This window comes from Dromaius novaehollandiae, chromosome 22, assembly GCF_036370855.1.
Source record: "Dromaius novaehollandiae isolate bDroNov1 chromosome 22, bDroNov1.hap1, whole genome shotgun sequence".
Classification (NCBI taxonomy): domain Eukaryota; kingdom Metazoa; phylum Chordata; class Aves; order Casuariiformes; family Dromaiidae; genus Dromaius; species Dromaius novaehollandiae.
The window spans coordinates 9,098,280-9,116,211 of NC_088119.1; the positions used below are offsets into that span (position 1 = coordinate 9,098,280).

At 51.2% G+C, this 17,932-nt stretch overlaps 1 protein-coding gene and 1 long non-coding RNA gene across 8 annotated transcripts in view; one reads left to right on the top strand and one right to left on the bottom strand.

The window, feature by feature from the left end:
• LOC112987191 (uncharacterized) overlaps positions 1 to 17,932 on the bottom strand; it is a 30,263-nt gene that overhangs the window by 1,483 nt on the left and 10,848 nt on the right. The window contains exons 3-4 of the long non-coding RNA XR_010392579.1: positions 5,786 to 6,068; positions 1,547 to 1,829 (exon numbers count right to left, since the gene is read on the bottom strand). This is a non-coding gene — a long non-coding RNA (uncharacterized LOC112987191). The remainder of the gene's footprint in view (positions 1 to 1,546; positions 1,830 to 5,785; positions 6,069 to 17,932) is intronic.
• LOC112987190 (homeobox protein Hox-B3) overlaps positions 564 to 17,932 on the top strand; it is a 55,680-nt gene continuing 38,311 nt past the window's right edge. For 4 of the 7 annotated variants that reach the window (XM_026106949.2, XM_026106948.2, XM_026106955.2 and 1 more), the window contains exon 1: positions 14,210 to 16,373. Coding sequence is in view for 1 of the 7 variants with exons in the window: in XM_064524634.1 (XP_064380704.1) it covers positions 7,842 to 8,250; positions 9,449 to 9,708 (669 nt within the window). In the remaining 6 variants the exon portion in view is untranslated. Of the gene's footprint in view, positions 1,068 to 7,663; positions 8,251 to 9,448; positions 10,442 to 14,209; positions 16,374 to 17,932 lie in introns of those variants that run through there. The other 3 variants (XM_064524634.1, XM_026106950.2, XM_064524633.1) reach the window with 3 other exon arrangements.

Genomic DNA, 17,932 nt, shown 5'->3' on the forward strand with positions numbered 1-17,932 from the left:
CGGCGGCCGCGCTATAGCGGGGGCCGGGGGGGCCGGGGGGGCCGGGGCGCTGCCCGCCGCTGGGCTCTGCCGCACACGGCACCTTCACCCGCCTCCCTCTCCCGAGACCTGCAAGCGCGGCCGCCCCCGGCAGCAGAGAGGTTCCCAAATTGCCCTAAAAAAAAGGCATCAAGCGCCCGCCCGAACCCCACTGTTTTACCGCATCTTCCCCCATTTAAAAGCCAACGGCGACCCCAAATTCCTTATTCTGGGGGTGTGGGGGGGTTATTGCTCCTAGCGTAATGTGTGAGGTGTTATTCGATTATTTCTATCAAACACTCCTCCATAGGCAACCGAGGGGGGGAAAATCCCTGAAACCCCTTTCATATTCTTTTATTTTTGTTTAAAAAAAAGATGGCGGCTAAGAAAAAGACTGCTGTTAAACCGGTCATGAAGAAATGCAATAAATTCCTTGTTGTTTTATGAAAATTTACAACTTTGTGATAGAACTTTATGAGTGGCTGGGTTCTGGGATTGGCCAGAGCCGGTCATGTGGACTGCTAACCGTGAACATGAACTTTTTATTATTTCCCATGTGGTTATATTGCACCATTCTTCTGTCCGCTGCACCTTGGGTCGGATCAGTGTCCTCTATAGGGCTCTCGCCTCTTTACATTTTTTTACTTTTGTGTATAAGCTCGATAGGGCTAAAACAGGGGAGAGGGGAGGGGGGGAAGCCTATACACACATACACACGCACACATATACACACACATCCACACACTCACACACAACAAGAGTTATATGCTTTTTTTTTTAATTCCTGGGCTAATTTGCCTGCTGATTTGGAATCTCAGTAGTAATGGAGGGGAAGTGGAGATTCTGGACCGAGTGGAGGCTATCATTTTTCAAAGAGGGAAGTTACTCCATTTTCTATGCAAATGACAGAAATGCAAGAAGCTATCACAAGTCAGAGAGGCAATCGACGGCTATCAGGTTGGGACAATATTTGTCAGCTAACAGATAAGCAAACGCTGTCTATCTCTCCCTATATATTTTACATATACCACAGAAATGGACGTCAAAAGGTAAGGGAATAATATCTGTTTCTCTTCATTTAATTTTAATTGCGAAAATGCATTTGTCAAACTGCCTTTTCTATTTCATTCCCATCTCCCTCTCCCCTCTAACGCAGGGAAAAAAATACAAGGAAAACGGTGGAGTGATAAGGAAGGGAAACACTAGAAGAAATCAGGGGTGTCGGGGGAGCTAAAATCTGCTTAAGTGAAATCTTCCCCCAAAAGTGTAGTATAGGATGAGAAAGAGAGAAATGGAGAAAGAAAGGAAAGAGACAAAAAGAAGGAATGAAAAAGAAGGAAGGGAAAAGAAAAAGAAATAAAGAAAAAGAAAGGAAGAGAAAGAAAGAAAGAAAGAAAGAAAGAAAGAAAGAAAGAAAGAGGAAAGCAAGCAAGCAAAGGGAAGAAGGAAAGAAGGAAAGGGAGGAAAGGAAAGGGAGAGAGAAAAAACCAACCGAATAAAAAAAGAAATATAAAGCCTGTAAGGTCACCTGGAGATAGTAGACTTGGAATGAAGGATTTTGCAGTAGCTCGGTCACGGAGGCTTTTAGATACTGCCTTTAAAAAACCACCAAGCTCCTTGCGGGCGGTTGCCGTGTTTTATTTTTTCCCCTCGCAGGATCTCCTGCCCCTTCGCCTGTCTTCGGGCGAGCCCAGTAATTTGGCGAAGTTGGCGCGGCCGCCGGCTGGGTTTTGCGCTGCTCTCCAGGGTCGTTATTACGTGGGTGGTTTCTTCAAAGAGGGCAGTTCGCGGCAGTCCTCGAGAATGCGGTTCTGGAAATTAGGGGGGAAAAAAAGGGGGGAAAAAAAAGAAAAGAGAAAAAAGATAATAAGAATGAAGGCGACCCAGAGCGCAGCGCTCTCATTGCATTTTTTTCCCTCGTGAAACTCCCCAATGGAGCTGACGTTGCGGTGCAATAAAGCTCCGTGTCTCTAATTGCGCGGTGCGGTGTTAACGCGGCTTTACGGCTTCCCGGCCCGGAACAGCGTCTCGTGTTTCAGACCCACGCTGGGCTGGTCCTAGCCGCAGCCCGAGACCGGGCTCTGCGAAAGGAGCCTCCAGTTGCCTCGCCGTTGCCTAACGCTTGCTTTGGTTTTAAGAAAATATTTGTCCAGAGATGCCCGTCATTTTGAATGTGGTTTTTTACGATTTCGGGATTTTGAAATATAGTGCTAATTGCTACTGTTATGAGGTGATTTTTAAAATAAGATAATGTAGGAGCCTGTATGTGTGAAGCGAGATGGAGTAAGAAGAGATTCATTACTTAAGCATAAACCATTTTATGACGTGACGATTTATCTCACCTAGCCTGACTGTGCCGGAATATTGTGTGGACAAGAGTAAATGATCGCAAGCCGCGGAAATCATAAACAGAAAGTCATTTTTTAAAAGCCATTTCTTCCCGAACTTGTTACGTTTTTCATAAATCACAGAAAAATTAATGCGGTTGGAAAGGCTTTTCTCTGTTTTCCCTGAGTATCTCCGCGCTCGTGATTTTTTTTTCGGGGGGGGGGTTATTTCTTTTGCTGGAGCTGGGCAAAAAGAAAATAAAAAGCCACCTGGCTCCGGGGCGGGTTGCTGCCCCTCTCCCACACCCCGCGTGGGCAACCACTTGTGGAAGCCCCGCAGCTGGGCGCCAGCAGGTCTTTTTAACCATTTCGGGCCGGTCCCGCGAGGGGCGGCCGAGCAGCCCGGGGCCCCGGGAGGGGCGGCGGTGCCCGTCGCGGGGCCCCCCCGGCAGCACCCACCGCTCCCTCCTCGAGGGAAAAAAAAGGGGGAAAAAAAGGGACAATAAAACCCAAGCGGACCCACCCGGAGCGGCGGCCCCCGGAGCCGCCGCCGGCCGCGGGGCTCGCCCATTCCCCGCCGTCTGCTGCCATCTACCGTCGGCGGCGGCGGGCGGCGGCTCCCGGGGGGCTGCGGCCGGCGGGGCCCGGCGGGGCTCGGGGGGGCTCGGCGGGGCCCGGCTCCTCCCGGGCCGGCAGCGGGGCCCGCAGAGCCGCCGAGCCGAGCCGCGCCGCCCGCCCGGGGGGCGTCGGGGGAAGGCGCCGGCGGCCGCGGCTGCACCGCGCGGCCCGGAGCCCCGCTGCGAAGGGCCCCGGGTTCCCTCGGCTCTGCTCTGGGGTTCGGCGGCGTCTAGGCGCGGTGCGGAGCCGCGCGGTGCTGCGCCCCCGGCCGCTCTCCGCGGGTGCGGACACGCGTGGCCGGCGGTGCGTGGGCGCAGCTGCGCGCCTGCTCGCGGCCATGTGCGCAGCGACCCGCGCTCGCACGCAGGGGCCCGCGGCCCCACGCTCCGCGGCCCCGCGCACACGGGCGGTGGAAGATGCTGCTTGTCCGCCACGCGCGGAGCCGAGCGCGGAGCCGGGGAAGCGCAGCGCGGCCGGGACGCGCGAGGCGCAGGCGAGCCGCGGAGCCGAGCTCGTAATAGCGGGCAGAGGAGCTTTTATTTATTTATTGCTTTGAGCGGTCATTGCAGCGGGGTCTGGAAAAGATATGTCAAGTCGTGTACACAGAACGGAGGTGGTTGCTGGGGAGGGGAGCGGAGCGCAGAGGCAGACGACGGATCACTTTTAAGTTGCTGTAGGCTTTGAAGGGACAATGCGCGTCTGTTATTTTAAAAGGTTTCGCTCTCTCCCCTCCCGCTCGCTCTCCCGCTCGTTTTCTCCTTCTACCACACAGTTTCCTGGCAACTGTTTACGTCTAGACTGGTGACATTTTCCCTAAGAAAGTGAGATGCCCAGTGCCTATGTTAAAGAGAGGGGGGGAAAGTTTCTCCTCTTTTGACTAGCAACAGCCACGATTAACTTGTTCCATGTTGCAATTCCCAACACCCCGCAGCAGCCGCCTTCCGTATTACACGAGACGTGTTTGCATTTCCCTCCCCTTCTCTGTTTACCCAATATCGCTTTTACCAGCAGCCCTCTTTCCCCTTCCCCTGGTCTCCGGGTTTGCTTTCGTGGAAACAGTGCGGTCTGGACGCGTTTTGACTACTCCAGTGTCCTTATCCCCATGCTCTCTCCTCCTCCCCCTCCCCTTTTTTGTTAATAATTAGCTGCACTCTTTAATGGAACAATGGTAGATTATTATTGCTCCTTTTCAAAGATCCCATTAACGAGGTTATTATGCACTGCACGGGAAGTCAGGTAAATTAAACTTAAATTGCTGGAAATTAAGTTTCAAACGGTTATGCGCGGAGAGAGACCGTATTTTTTTACACCTTCAGGGTCGTTGTTTTAAACGCGCCAAGGCTGCAGCGGTTACACGACTTCTGCGGCTTGCTTTTCCTTTTCCCCATGTGATTTCGGGTGTGCGGGAGCGTTACGGGGGGAGCTTCTCTGCTGCCAATGCCTTTCTATGTCTGAATCCAAGAACAAGGGTTTTTTTCAAGTGTTTTCGCGGTGTTTGCTTGACTTTATGGCTGCAATAAGTCCCTCGGCGGGGAACCCCCGCTGTGTCCTCACTTCAGAAGGGTCGGGAATTCCAGCTCCACATGAAAAAGAGTTTCATTTTTTATTGGAACCAACTGCACTGAACTTTCTACCAAGTTCTTCAGCCAGCTTAGCTCTCGCACAAGCAATGCTCTGTTCTGTTTGCATTTCGAAATATTTAGGTGTTGTTTTAATCCCCTCATCTATCTGCCTGGCTCCGCTTTGTGGGGCGGGCGTTTGCTGGCCAGAAAAAGCAAAGTGGCAGAAAGGAAAGCCTTCCTCGGCCGGGAGCTGCGAACGTCCATACTGTAAATGCGTCTCTTTATCGTTATTTATACCCTGCCGGCTGAGTGATGCCCGTCAGGAGAGGAAAGACGGATTCCCAGCACAAAACGAATCGTGTTGTACCACCTTCTGGTGTCTCTCGCAGCTTCCCCAGTTTATCGCGGCTCTAGCAAACCCTGCGACTGTTTTTAAGTAGATGAGACCGAAGACTCAATAAAGATATGGCAATGGTGCGGTCAAAGACGGGTCTAACTTAGGGCTGCTGTCTAGGCTCGCTCCTGCAGCCGTCCGCGGGGCCGGGGCCGCGTCCCTCCGCGGCTCGGCTGGCGCTGGAGGCGTCCAAAGAAAATATATTCGCAAAATCAGTCTCGGCTTTACCTTGGGACGCGGGCGAGGGAGGCAGCATCGCGTCTGCTGAGCAGCTATGATAATAAGGCTCCGTTTAGGTTTTTTTTTTTTTTTTTGGTAAAGCTATTAAAATGGAAATAGAAACCACCTCGGTGCCAAACATACACTTCTCTGAGATTTAGTGCGCTTTAAGACCGCTGCTCGCGTTTACATGTATGATAGGTGGGAAACCAATTAGACGGCGGGCCTGACCCCGAGGAAGATGAGCACGGTGACAGGCGGGTTTGTCATGCTGGCAACCAAGTTTCTTCTTTCCTTTTTCTCCCCCCAGTAACCACCGATACGGCCAAGCGAAGCTTTACCCTGCTTCTCAGAGGCGAGACATATTGTTTTTATCTACAGCGTGTCTAAAATATCGGCAATAAGCAATTAGCAAGCGGCCAATGTCAATTAGTGAATTTTATTTTCTTAACAAATGTCGACGGGCAAGCTCTGCAAAAAGCCTGCCTTAGCCGCTAAGGTACGGGAATGAGCAATATTTTACTGCGGTAAAGCTTGTGGAGGGGGGGCGAGTACGTTTTTCGAAGTATTTCTAGGGATTTATTTTATAGCAATAACCAGAACTGAGAGAAAATATTATAGGAAACATTTCCAGCCGTTGTACTCACGCATTGAATTATCAGGACTTCCAATTTCTTAGCCCAAAATTTGCATGCGGAGCTGATCACGCCAGATAATCGCTGTTTTTGCAGTGCTATCAATATTGCGTAATTCTAATCAAATATCTGCGCTGCCCGGCTCCTGCAAAGCAGCTAACTTCAGCCTCTCATCGGATTCCTTTTTTTTCTTCTACAGTCATGGTTCTCTCTTAATCGCACATTTTTTTTTTCATGCATACCAATAAAGCTGATCTACGTAAGTTTGGGTCCATTCCATACACAAAGGGAAACTCTGCAAGAACAAATATAAGAGATATCAGTCAGAGAGGGGGTGGAGGATGGAAAACTACTTCCTTTACATGTTATTTCCTTGAATTATAAGGATTACGTTTCAGTCGAAATGTTCATCGCAGCCGTGGCATGAAACAATCTTGGCTTTGCTGCTGTAAACATGATGTTTAAAATAAATTAGCTCGTAATAAGATACCAGTTTCGTAGATACTTGGAGCTCCGTCAGAGAGAACCGCATTGGCAGCTCTGCGGTGGCCATGCAATATCTGTAATTCTAGATTTGTGGCTCACACAGCCCAGATCCAAGTACAGGGGAGTGTGTGTTATAAGGCGTGTCATCGCGCTGCATATAATACCCGACAGACAGATGGCTACAAATTTGGACAGGAAACAAATCCTTTATAAAATGAGAATGTTCAATGGACATTCCCGGTTCTGATTAAGATTTTTTTCCCCTGTAAGATCGCTCTTCTTTTTCCCGTTTGGGGAAAAAAAAGAGGGACGGCGGTGTGCTGAGATGCCCCTCTGCCTCGGGCGAAGGGGAGCTGGCGGAGGGATGCGCCAGGTAGCGGAACCAGGCAGACGGAGCCCGGCCCGAAGGGCGGCTTTCAGGGTGGCAGAGAATTGCTGGAGACTTTCGAGCTTATCCGTTACAGCGGTTTAACTTTGTACAAAATAGGAATTTTGCAATGGGGCCAGGCGCAAAGAGGGAAGGGGGAAGGCAGGATCCCTGCGCACCTCCCGGCGCAGACCCACCCCGCGACGAGCTCTCCTCTCCTAAAAAATCTCCATCGGTAACAATCAATAAACTCGGCTCTTGACCGTAACCCAAGGTTTCCTTTTAGCCGTAAAAGGTCGGGGATAGATTTGGTATTAACAAAAAAACGCAAGAGGGCACAATGCGGTACACGACTCCAAAGCAGATCGGGATTTAGCAAAGGATAAAGGAAATGCTTCGATTTTCCATTTATCTCCCGGATATGTAGCTTTTGCAGAAAAAAAGGTGGGAAAAAAGATAACATAAATGAAAAGCAAATGTTTGGTTTAAGCAGGCGCCGCTTTCTTTAAGAGAAAATGATAATCTATGGTAATTAGGTAAACATGAACAAAAATAAGTTGTCAAAACCGATTTCTTCTGCTATAGCAAATCTAAGTTAATCAAATCAACGGGATCTCCTCTTTGCAAAAGTTCACCAAAAAAAACAAAACTTTTTTTTTTTACTGTAGAAGACTACCAGATATTTTGGGATGATTTGCAGACGCGAGGGGTTAAAGTTTTCCGAATGCAAACAATTAACTTTTCTCCCACTTACCCCAGGTATTTGTATGCATTACATGTGTGTAAATACATATGCGCGCCCGGCAGCGCGCACAGGGCTCTCACACCCCCGTGCCGGGGTCCGGGGGGGGGGGGGGCGTTTATTTATTTATGAAGCTCCGAGCGCGCCGGGAATGTTTCTTTCCGCAGATATTATGTATTTGGTTAAGGGGGTGCGTTTCTGTTGTTTAAAAGGGAGGGAAAAGGGGGTGGATGGTTTGTTCTTGGGGTCCCTGGTGCAATCTCAGCTCCTCATGGGTGCTATTTTGCAACCTCAGGCGCCTGCTATTGGTCAGCCCATGATCAGATGGTTGTATTTCCTTGTGTCCCTCGCTGGCACCACGCCATCTCCCTTCAGCTAAAACCCAATCTCCGATATACTACTAATAGCTAAACCACTTGGACTATAAAACACAACAAATCATAAAGCCGGGAAAGGACGGCGGGCTCCTTCCAATGAGTTCTTATTTTGTCAACTCGACCTTCCCGGTGAGCCTGGCGGCGGGGCAGGAGCCCTTCCTGGGACAGATCCCGCTGTATCCCTCGGGCTATGCGGATCCTCTGAGGCACTATCCCAGCACCTACGGAGCCACGGGCGTGCAGGAGAAGGGCTACGCGTCCTCCGCCTACTACCAGCAAGGCACCGGCGCCTACGGCCGCGGCTCCGCGTGCGACTATGGGGCCGGCGGGTTCTTCCGCGAGAAGGACCCTGCGGGCGCCCCCCCCGCCCTGGACGAGGTGCCCTTCGCCCCCGAGCCGCGCAAGTCGGACTGCGCGCAGAGCAAAACTGTGTTCGGAGAGAGCGAGGAGCAAAAGTGTTCCGCCCCGGTTTACCCCTGGATGCAGCGGATGAACTCTTGCAATAGTGAGTTTACTCTTTTACAGAAATAAATAAATCAATCTCCTCCCCCCCTTTCTTATTTGTTACCGCCAGAGCGAGCGAGCGCGAGCGAGCGAGAGGCGCAGGAGAAGGTTCACGTTAGAGCCCAAACTTGCAGCGGGAAGTTCGGCACCGCTCGAGACTCCAAGTGGCTCCCGACACGCTCCAAAACTTCGGGCCGCTCAAGAATTCCCCCCTTTCGCTCAGTTTCCCCCCTTCACGGCCAGGAAAACAGGCAGAAAGTTTGTCCCGCGTTTAAGCCCGAAGACAGCGTTTCCCTGTCCCCCCTTTCGGCACATTCCAGTTTGCGTGTCACTCAGCGGCAGCGATTTGTCTCTGTCCGTCCCCCACACGCACCGATATCTTTCCTAAATCAGATCTGGAGGACTTTACCCACGCACGTTTCCACACCCACACGCACATCCATCCCTAGCCAGCGTGCCGATCTGCAGTTAAATAATACAAAAGTGTTTAAATATTTGAAGGGAGAGGGCTACATTTTTAATGAAACCCACACATAATGAAAAGTCTGCCTGGGGAGAATTTTTTTCCCCTGGTGATATATGACTTCTTTAAGTGCTGTTTCCTCAATCAGGACCAAAAAAAAGGAAGAAAAAAAAGTAGAGGCTCACCACCCTCTTTCCCATGTTTAGATGCATTTGTTGCCTTTTAAGTTCCAAATTGATGTCCATTAGCGCAGGGACATAAAGTGTTGTGTCCTCTTTAATGTAGAGTTTGGGCAGATCGATTCACTTCATTATTGCTTAAATGCTCAGATCTATTACAGTTGCCGGTAGGGTGGAAAATAGCGGGGGGGGGGGGGGAGAACACCTTGCGATTTTTCATAATGGCATAAGATAGATCTGGCCCTGTCTCCTCTCCCCGGCGCTGGCTGCAGCCTCAGCTCCCTCCCTGCGCCCGGGCGGCCGGCGCGGAGCCTGCGGGGAGCCCGGCGCCGCGGGGCCCTGCGCGCCCGGCCGCCTCGGCCCGCCGCTCCCCGCGCCCGCGGCAGCCGGGGGGGGTCACGGGCCCCCGGCGGGGAGGGCAGGGGGGCGGCGAGCGCTTAGGTCCCCGGGTGTCGCCGGGCATCGCTGCGGCCCCAGTGAACCCCGGGGCTGGGCTTCCCCCCGCTTCCCCTTCCTCTCTCTTTTTTATCCCTTTCCTCTCCCCGCGGGTGTCACAGGTTCCTCCTTCGGGCCCAGCGGCCGCCGCGGCCGCCAGACCTACACGCGCTACCAGACGCTGGAGCTGGAGAAGGAGTTTCACTTCAACCGATACCTGACGCGGCGGCGCCGCATCGAGATCGCGCACTCGCTCTGCCTCACCGAGCGCCAGATCAAGATCTGGTTCCAGAACCGGCGCATGAAGTGGAAAAAAGAGAACAAACTGCTCAACTCCTCGCAGCTGAGCGCGGAGGAGGAGGAGGAGAAAGCGGCGGAGTGAAAGTAGTATTTAAACACACAAAAGAGCGAGCGAGAGCGGGAGTGAGTGAGCGTGTGCGAGCGGGGCCGAGCGGGCGGCGGAGCGCGGCCGGGCGCATTGGTGGGACCAGCGGCAGCGGCCGCGGCCGCGGCGACAAAGTTTGGGCCACCAATGACCTGGGCTCGTGTTCCTAGTGATTCCGTCCTGTCCAGAAAAAAAAAATCAGGCTTCTAGTTGCGTTTTTTTCTTCCTAGACCTCCCTCCCCTCCCCCCCAGCTAAAAAAAAAGAAGTAAAGGGATAGAGAGAGAGAGAAGGGGGGGAAAGAAAGAAAGGGAAAGAGAAAAGACAAAAAAAAAAAAAAAACAGGACTCCTACCCGCCTTCCTACCCTTGGTGTCACTGTTAGGAATCGGCTAACTCTTGTATTTAATGGAAGTGCTGCAATATATGTCATTTGGGGTGTTTATTGTCTTCATTTTGTAAAAATGTTTCATGCACGGTTGACATAGTTTTTTTCCACTTTTCCTTTTTCTTTTTGTTTTCCTTTGGTAAATTAATCAAGCCCTGGGGTCTTTGTAATTAGTTTTTCTTTTTTTTTAAGAAAATCTACTGAAAGAACGAGTACTACCTAAAAGGATGCAAAAGCAACAACAACAAAAAGTTATATTTTATTAATTTTTGTACGTGTTGTGTTTGGAGTTTGTCTTAGGTATGAACATGGAATTCTCTAATAAAAACAAAGTCTGCGATCTCACGCACACCACCCTGTCATCCTTATTATCTCTCCCTTTTCCAGGGAAACTTGCCCTTCTTAAGGAGCGCGGAGCTGTAGAGGAAGCGCTGCTTCTCGCTCGGTGACACTGGCTGCTATCTGCAAGGACAAGCAGCCCCGAGCGCACGGAAGTTACAGTGCAGAGATAAATCTGGTTTTCCCTCTTTTTGTCTAATCTGAAATGGAAGACCTTTCACCAATAGTATTTCCTCGCTGACATGCTGCTTTAGTATCGCTCTTTTTTATTGTTACAGTACAAAGAGTTATGACGAAACGCTCTCCATATACATAATAAATCAAGGGAACTGGCAAAAATATGCTCTCATTTATCTACCAAAGATACCTAACATTTGCCTAGCATCTTTCAAACATCTGGTCCCTTACTTCATATTCCCAAATCAAAGTGAAGTGTATTGCAAAAAAAGTCCAGATTTCAAGGGAATTTTCCCTGCAAAACGAGTAGCTTCTCAGCTCCGAGTACATAGGATTTATGTAAGGAAAAAAAAATCTAATGAGTTCTTTTAGAATATTGGATTTTATTTTCACTTCAGGCATTTTAAGTGGCTCCTTTTGACAGCCTGGCTTTGCCTGGGACGGGATGGACACTGCATCTGTTCTGTACCAAAGAGGAATCTCGTGTATGCACAGAGCAAACTTTTATTGGTTTGTGGAATTAAACGAAAGGAAATGCTTTTTCTGCTGGGGATTTAGGACTCAAAGCAAGCGACTAGCTCAGCCTAGTCCGGATACCATTTTCTGGAGCTTCAAGGGGGGAAAACGCTACGAATCAGTATCTCTTCACTTCAATTCCCTGTCCCCACTGCCCCCAAGAAATACCTATGTATGAATGCATTCCCCCGTGCCACAAGCTGGTTTAATGTCAGTCACTTTTAAAATCAATTCATGCAGAAGCTTCACAGCTGTAGGACATTTACTATTATTGCCACGCTTTTCATTGCCCGTAATTATTATAATTATATGTCACTTTCAATATGGCGCATAATTTCCAATGAGTTGCAGACAAGCATATGAAATTCCGAAACTGCCTTGGAAAAAAAAATAAAACAGGAGAGAGAAAAAAGAAAAGGAAAGGAAAGTAACGCTTAACAAAGCGCAGTCCTTTCACAACGTTGTTCCCTTTTCAGGGTGCTTTTACTCCCCAGTATTCCTTGCAGGTTAGCAATGGGAAAGCAAAAACAACGTAGCACAATGCTCGATTTAAGGAGGACGGGAAACGCTCAGGAGCAAGAATATCTTAAAAGCAACGTTGTCAAGCAGTTCCAACGGCTGGACTTGCCCTCCTTTCCTTTTTTTTCCCATTCCCCCCTTTTTTTCCCTCCAGAACTACAAGGTGTGACTGTGTCTGTAACACGCTAAGAGCGCTCGACTTTTCCCCGCAGCAGCGGCGATGCCTGCGCGGAAAGCGCCGCCGAGCCGCCCGCCCGCCCCGCGCGGCGTCGCCGTCCCCCCCGGCGCCCGAGGAGACGCCGGCGCGCCCCGGAGCGCCACTCCGCGCCTCGCCCCGCGCCGCCGCCTCCCCGCCGCGGAGCCGCAGAAGAGCTTGGGAACGAGCAGCGAGCGGGCTGGGGGGCCGGAGACGGCCCGCAGCGGGGCGAGCCGCGGCGCTGCCCCGACCCGGAGGGAAAAAAAGCAAAAAAAGGGGGGGAAAGGCGGCGAGCGGCGGCGCCCGGGCGGTGCTGCGCTGCGCGGCGCTGCGCGGGGCTGCGCGGCGCGGTGCGGTGCGGCGCCGCGGCGCGGCCGGCAGGTGGCGCGCTCCGCCAAGGTGGCGCGGCGCGGCGCGGCGCGGCGCGGCCGGGGACTCGGGGCGCCGCGCGCTGACTCGGGCCGAGCGGCTCCGCGAGCGTCATTATTTGTAACCATAGAGCATGAATTACCTCTTGAGGTCATCAGTGAGAATTTACGACTGGTCAACAAAAGCACGTGATTCCGAAACGCACCCCCCACCCTCCCCCCATATTTGGCCGCATACATAGCAAAAACGAAGTACAGTGCATTGCTATAATTCATTAATACATCATAAATCGTCAAGCACAGGGTTATAACGACCACGAGCCACAAATCAAGCCCTCCAAAATAACCCAAATGAGCTCTTACTTTGTAAACTCGTTCTCAGGGCGCTACCCAAATGGCCCCGACTATCAGTTACTAAATTATGGGACCAGCAGTTCCATGAACGGTTCTTACAGAGATTCAAGCACCATGCATTCCAGCTCTTATGGCTACAACTACAATGGGATGGACCTTAGCATCAACCGCTCAGCCTCCTCTAGTCACTTTGGGGCTGTGGGGGAGAGCTCCCGCGGTTTCCCTTCTCCAGCTCAGGAGAGCAGGTTTAGACAGGCGTCTAGCTGCTCCTTATCTTCTCCCGACTCCCTGCCCTGCTCCAACAGCGAGAGCCATGGAGGCAAGCCCGCCCCGTCCCCCTCCGACCAAGCTACTTCTGCCAGCACCAACACAAATTTCACAGAACTAGACGAGACCAGCGCGTCCTCGGGAGCCGACGAGGGCACTCCAATAAGCAGCAGCCTCCCCCGAGCGCAGGCAGAGCCCATCGCAACCTCCACCGCGGCTCCAGAAGGGCAGGCACCTCAGATATTCCCTTGGATGAGGAAACTTCACATTAGCCATGGTACAGCTACTTCTTTTTCGCTCGTTGTCGTTGTTGTTGTTTATTTTCGCACACCCCTCTTTTCCCTCCCTCCCCCCCTCACCCCCTTTTCCTCTCCTTCCTTTTATTCGGGGCAGCCGCTTTGATCAGAAACGCAGCTATTTATTGCTTTTGTATTTCTTGCTCTGGTCGCTGCTCTAAAGCAGAAAGCTGCCTCTGGCGCCTGAAGGGGGGCGATTTTATTTTAGTTTCGATATTCTTGCCGCGAAACGGGCGCTTATTTCAGGCTCTCGCTGTCTGTGTGTGGTGGGGGAAGGCAATTTAAAATCGAGGGGAAGGGGGTGTTCCTTGGGGGGGAGAGGAAAGGAGAGAATTGACCATTAAAATGGCATTATATGCACAGATGGGTCTCTCCGTCCTTTCCTTCTCTTATTTTGCCGGGTGTATGCTTGACAATCTGCTCATGGCAAACCCCAAATTGCGAGGAGATGCAGCGCACGGGCAACAGCGAGCCCCCCCTTTTCTCCCGAAGAAAAGAAAGCAGTGTTAAAACAGATGCCCCAGCAAACACACACGAACACCCGGGCAGAGGCGAAAGAGGCGGATTTAAGGACCGAGGGTCTCCGGTTAGACCAGGAATACGGAGCTGCGAGCGCCGGCTCTGGAGGGGCCGAGGGTGGGGGGCTCTGCACGTGCCTGGGGGTGTGCGAGAAGGAGCGGAGCCGGGGGGAGAGCTCGTTATTCGGGGGATAAACAGCCTGCATAACGGCCAGAAGAAGGTGGATATTTTGCCTCGGTATTAAAAAAAAATAGCATTAAGGCTAGTATCGTACCAGAAAGCGGAAAAAAAATCCCCGCTGTTGTCCGTGTTCTCCAGACATGACCGGGCCGGACGGGAAGCGGGCGCGCACAGCCTACACCCGCTACCAGACGCTGGAGCTGGAGAAGGAGTTTCACTTCAATAGATACCTCACCCGGCGCCGCAGGATAGAGATCGCCCACGCGCTCTGCCTCTCCGAGCGGCAGATCAAGATCTGGTTCCAGAACAGGAGGATGAAATGGAAGAAGGATAATAAACTGAAAAGCATGAGCTTGGCCTCTGCGGGCAGCGCCTTCCAGCCATAAATTATAGGGGAGGAATATCGAGGAAAGAAGAGGAAACAATAAATAAATACGTAAATAAATAAATAAAGCGCAGCAGATCTTAGTTTCAGAGTACTGTACAGTGAGGCACCTTCCTTTCGGCATGTCGTTGATATTCTAAAACAACGCGTATGGTACCGTTATCCCAGGACTGAGTTTATGTCGTGGTTTTTTTATTTTTTTTAATTAAATTTTATTTCCAGATGCTCCTCATGCTCTTGTTGTTCCTATAAATGTATGTGTCCGTGCTCTCTTGATGCTTTCTGGAAAGCTAGCATGTTTTATGTGAGCCCTTTAAATGTTATAACTTATTTATAAATTGATATCAGATACGATGGTTTGTTTATTTGTTGTTTTTTTTCCCCTTCCTGAGTTTACTGCTTTTGGGTGAGTTCTTCTCTGCCTAAGCTAAAATCGGGGGTTCCTGCACTACAGTCGCAGAAAAAAAAATTAAAAAACAAACAAAAATGTAAAAAAAAAGAAAAAAAAGAAAAAGCTCTTGTATCTTTCTGTCTTAAAATTGTCCAGTCTGTGTTTTAGTTCAAACTTCAGGCCAGGATTTCTAGTCCCAGGCTAATTCTGAGACGTACTCTTAGACGTGGGTAAACTTCACTATTAAAAAAATGCATAAAATCGGACCAACAATAGAGTGCTCTAATGTTTGTAAATACTAGAAATATTTCTGATGTGACTAATAGCCAGTTCGTAGTGGGCAGAGTGAACGCAGTGTTATGTGTAAAAATGGCATCCGTCATGTCTAGCTGCCTGGTAGTACTTCGCCAATAAGCTTTTTGTATCTGTTTGTAGCTTTACTCGAAGTCAAATAAACGTTTCTCCTATTCACAAAGGCTCCCAGTCGCACTTTATACCCAGCCTCCGCGACTCGCGCAAGGAGCGCGCAGCCCACGCGCAAGCCGAAGACGGAGCCCGGCGCGGAGCTCGGGCTGCGCTCGGGGGCGCGGAGCCTGCGCGCCCTCCCCTCCGCGGGCGGCCGCGCCGCGCAGCAGCCGCGCAAGCGGCTCCCTCCCAGCAGCGCCCCGGCCCGCGCAGCCAGCGCTCCGCGCGGCCCCGCGCCTGCCCGCGCCGCTCCTAAAACAACGCGGCCCCGGATCGCACGACACAAACTGCCTCAAAGTCCTTTAAGTCGCGACAACGTGGCATCAAGGCTGCCCCAGCGCACGCGGTGCAGGCATCGCCGCGTGGATAGACAGACATACACACGGCGCATTCTCAAAGCAGGAGGTATTTGCACGTATCTCTATGTTTGTACACATAAAACCGTGTTACACATAATTATGTGTGTATATCTGTATCTATAATATACCTCTAATATGTATATATATAAAAAAATATATTTCTGTGCTAAACTGCAATCTCTCCTCCATCTCTCGTCTTCATTTTATTGTGCTTCCTGCTCTCACCTCCTGCTCTCTGCGCAACATGTAAATAACAGATTACAGCTCTGTAACTACTGATACCACAACGAGGCATTTTGGCTGCAGATAATTTAACATCATCAAAGATGGCAAATGTTGCAATTTTGATACCGAGGGATTCTAACAAGGCACGAGATACTCCGGCTTAAAGTCGCTCTATTTGGCAAAGCGCCACTGACATCTTTACAATACAGCTTAGGCTTTTTGTTCGTATCAAGTAAAGTTGGATCTTAAAACTTACCAAACTTAATCTCCCACTGTTTAGGTACTTCTTAAGTGATTTTGAGAGGAATGTGAAGTGGACTGTCAGATCCCAAACCATTTGCTCGCCTTCCCTTGATATTTTTTTTTTACCAATAGCAAACTATACCAAAAGTGGGTATGACATTTAGATGTCAAATGGATAGGGTTTTATCTAGAAGTTAGATCGTAAAAATCGCCCAGACCTCAGACAGATACCCCTCACTGGCTCTCAAAAGTCACGTGAGGTCCATAAAGTTAGTTTTATGGTTTTGGGGAGTTGACAATGTACAATATATTTCACATTCTCTAGAATGTTAAGTGACACTTTAACTGCTTGGTTTGGCTTGTAAGGGGCAGCAATGGGTGAGCACTTTTCCAGATGAGATAAACGTTGCAATTGCAGGGAACATGTTTTGCGGGTCCAGTTTTCAGTCCAGAGAACCAATAGACTGGAGTCCTGAAAGTAAGTTCTTCTGAAATATTATCTGCTTAAAGTATTTTAAAGGGTTTCTGTGGCTAAAGGCTGAGCGGGGAGGAGAGAGGGTCTGCCTCTCTTTCAGAGCTGTGTTTCTCACTTTTAGACGGTCCTAATTCGCAGCCTCCCGAGAGCTGGAATTTCATTAGATTTGCACCGCAGCTTTAGGCCCGCAAGTGAACTTTGTGGCACCGGGAGAAATAGCGTGTGTGACCAGATGCAGCGTAGCCGCAGGGCGATCTGCGTCCTGTCTTTGCCGGGGGACACACGTACTGCAGACAAAGTTTGTTTTCGTCCTTCGCCATGTAAAAGGGATCTCGCTCGTTTATCGGAGGTGATTTGGGGTGTTTTATACTGCTCGCAAATAGCCACAAACCTGGCCCACGCCTCTGCATTTCAATTAGCTGTATTCTGTCTGTGTTCTTCAGGTTGTTAACACCTTTCGATTTTAATTATTTTCACCTGCCTGCCAAGGAAATTTGTGCGCTTTTGCTTTTCTTTTGGCCTGAGACCATTATTTTGCCCCAGGGCTTTTTTTTTTTCCTTGGGTTTTGTTTTTTCCAATAAGACGAAGCAGTGTCCTCATATTTCCGCAGTTCGTTTCTGCCATATGGAGACACTGAATGACCGCTGTTGTGTCTCCAGCCTGTCTTGAAGCGATCCAAAAAAACACCCGGGGAGGCTGCGGTTTGCGCAGGGACCCGCTGGCCGTTACTGCAACCTACCTATTCTCCCCGACTCGCGTCTCCTGCGCTGCGAGCGGCGTCGCGGGCCGGGGCAGGCGGGGAGCAGCCTTTTTCTTTGGAAAAACAAACAAGGCGGCGGGGCCGGGCGGGAGGCAGGGGAGCGGGGCGGCGGCTCCAGGTGGGCGCCGGCCGCGGCAGGTACCCCGCGGAGCGCGGCCGCGCTGCGGCGCGGAGGGAGAGCGCACAAATCCGGCGGGGTTTTTCTGTTTGAAACCCAAGTCCCCACATCTGCGGGGGGGGGGGGGTTGGGGGGGAAGGGGGGGCGCTTCACAGCACCTGAACCAACTCACATCTATTCCCCCCCCCGTCCTTTTCCTTTAAAAGGAAAAAAAAAGTTCAAAGCGGATGCGCTGCGGAGGGGGAGGGATGGGGCTTGTTGGGCTTTGGAGCAGTCACAAGCTCCTTTTTCCCTCCTTAGCGGGGATTTTAACGGTGAGACAACATTTGGTGGACACATGTCCGTCTCCTTTACACAAAGGCGAATGTCCCCCTTCGGCACACTTGGGCGATTGCTTTTCCTTCCTCGGGCTGTTTTTCCTGTCCTGCTCCATGTGGCTCCGAATAGCTTCGCTACCATCCTGTGAACTTCGGCTCCCCGCGGCCCAGGCCGAGGGCGGACGGGGCGGACGGGCGCTGCCGAGCGCCGGGCTGCGAGGCCGCCCGCAACCTCGGCCCCGCGGCGGGGGCGATGCCGGCGCCGGGGAGGGGAAGGGCTGCGGGCCGCCTCTCGCGCTCGGTGCAGCGCTTTCCTGCTGCACAGCACATTGCCTGTCCGGGCTGGGGTCCTGCCCTTCCGTTGAT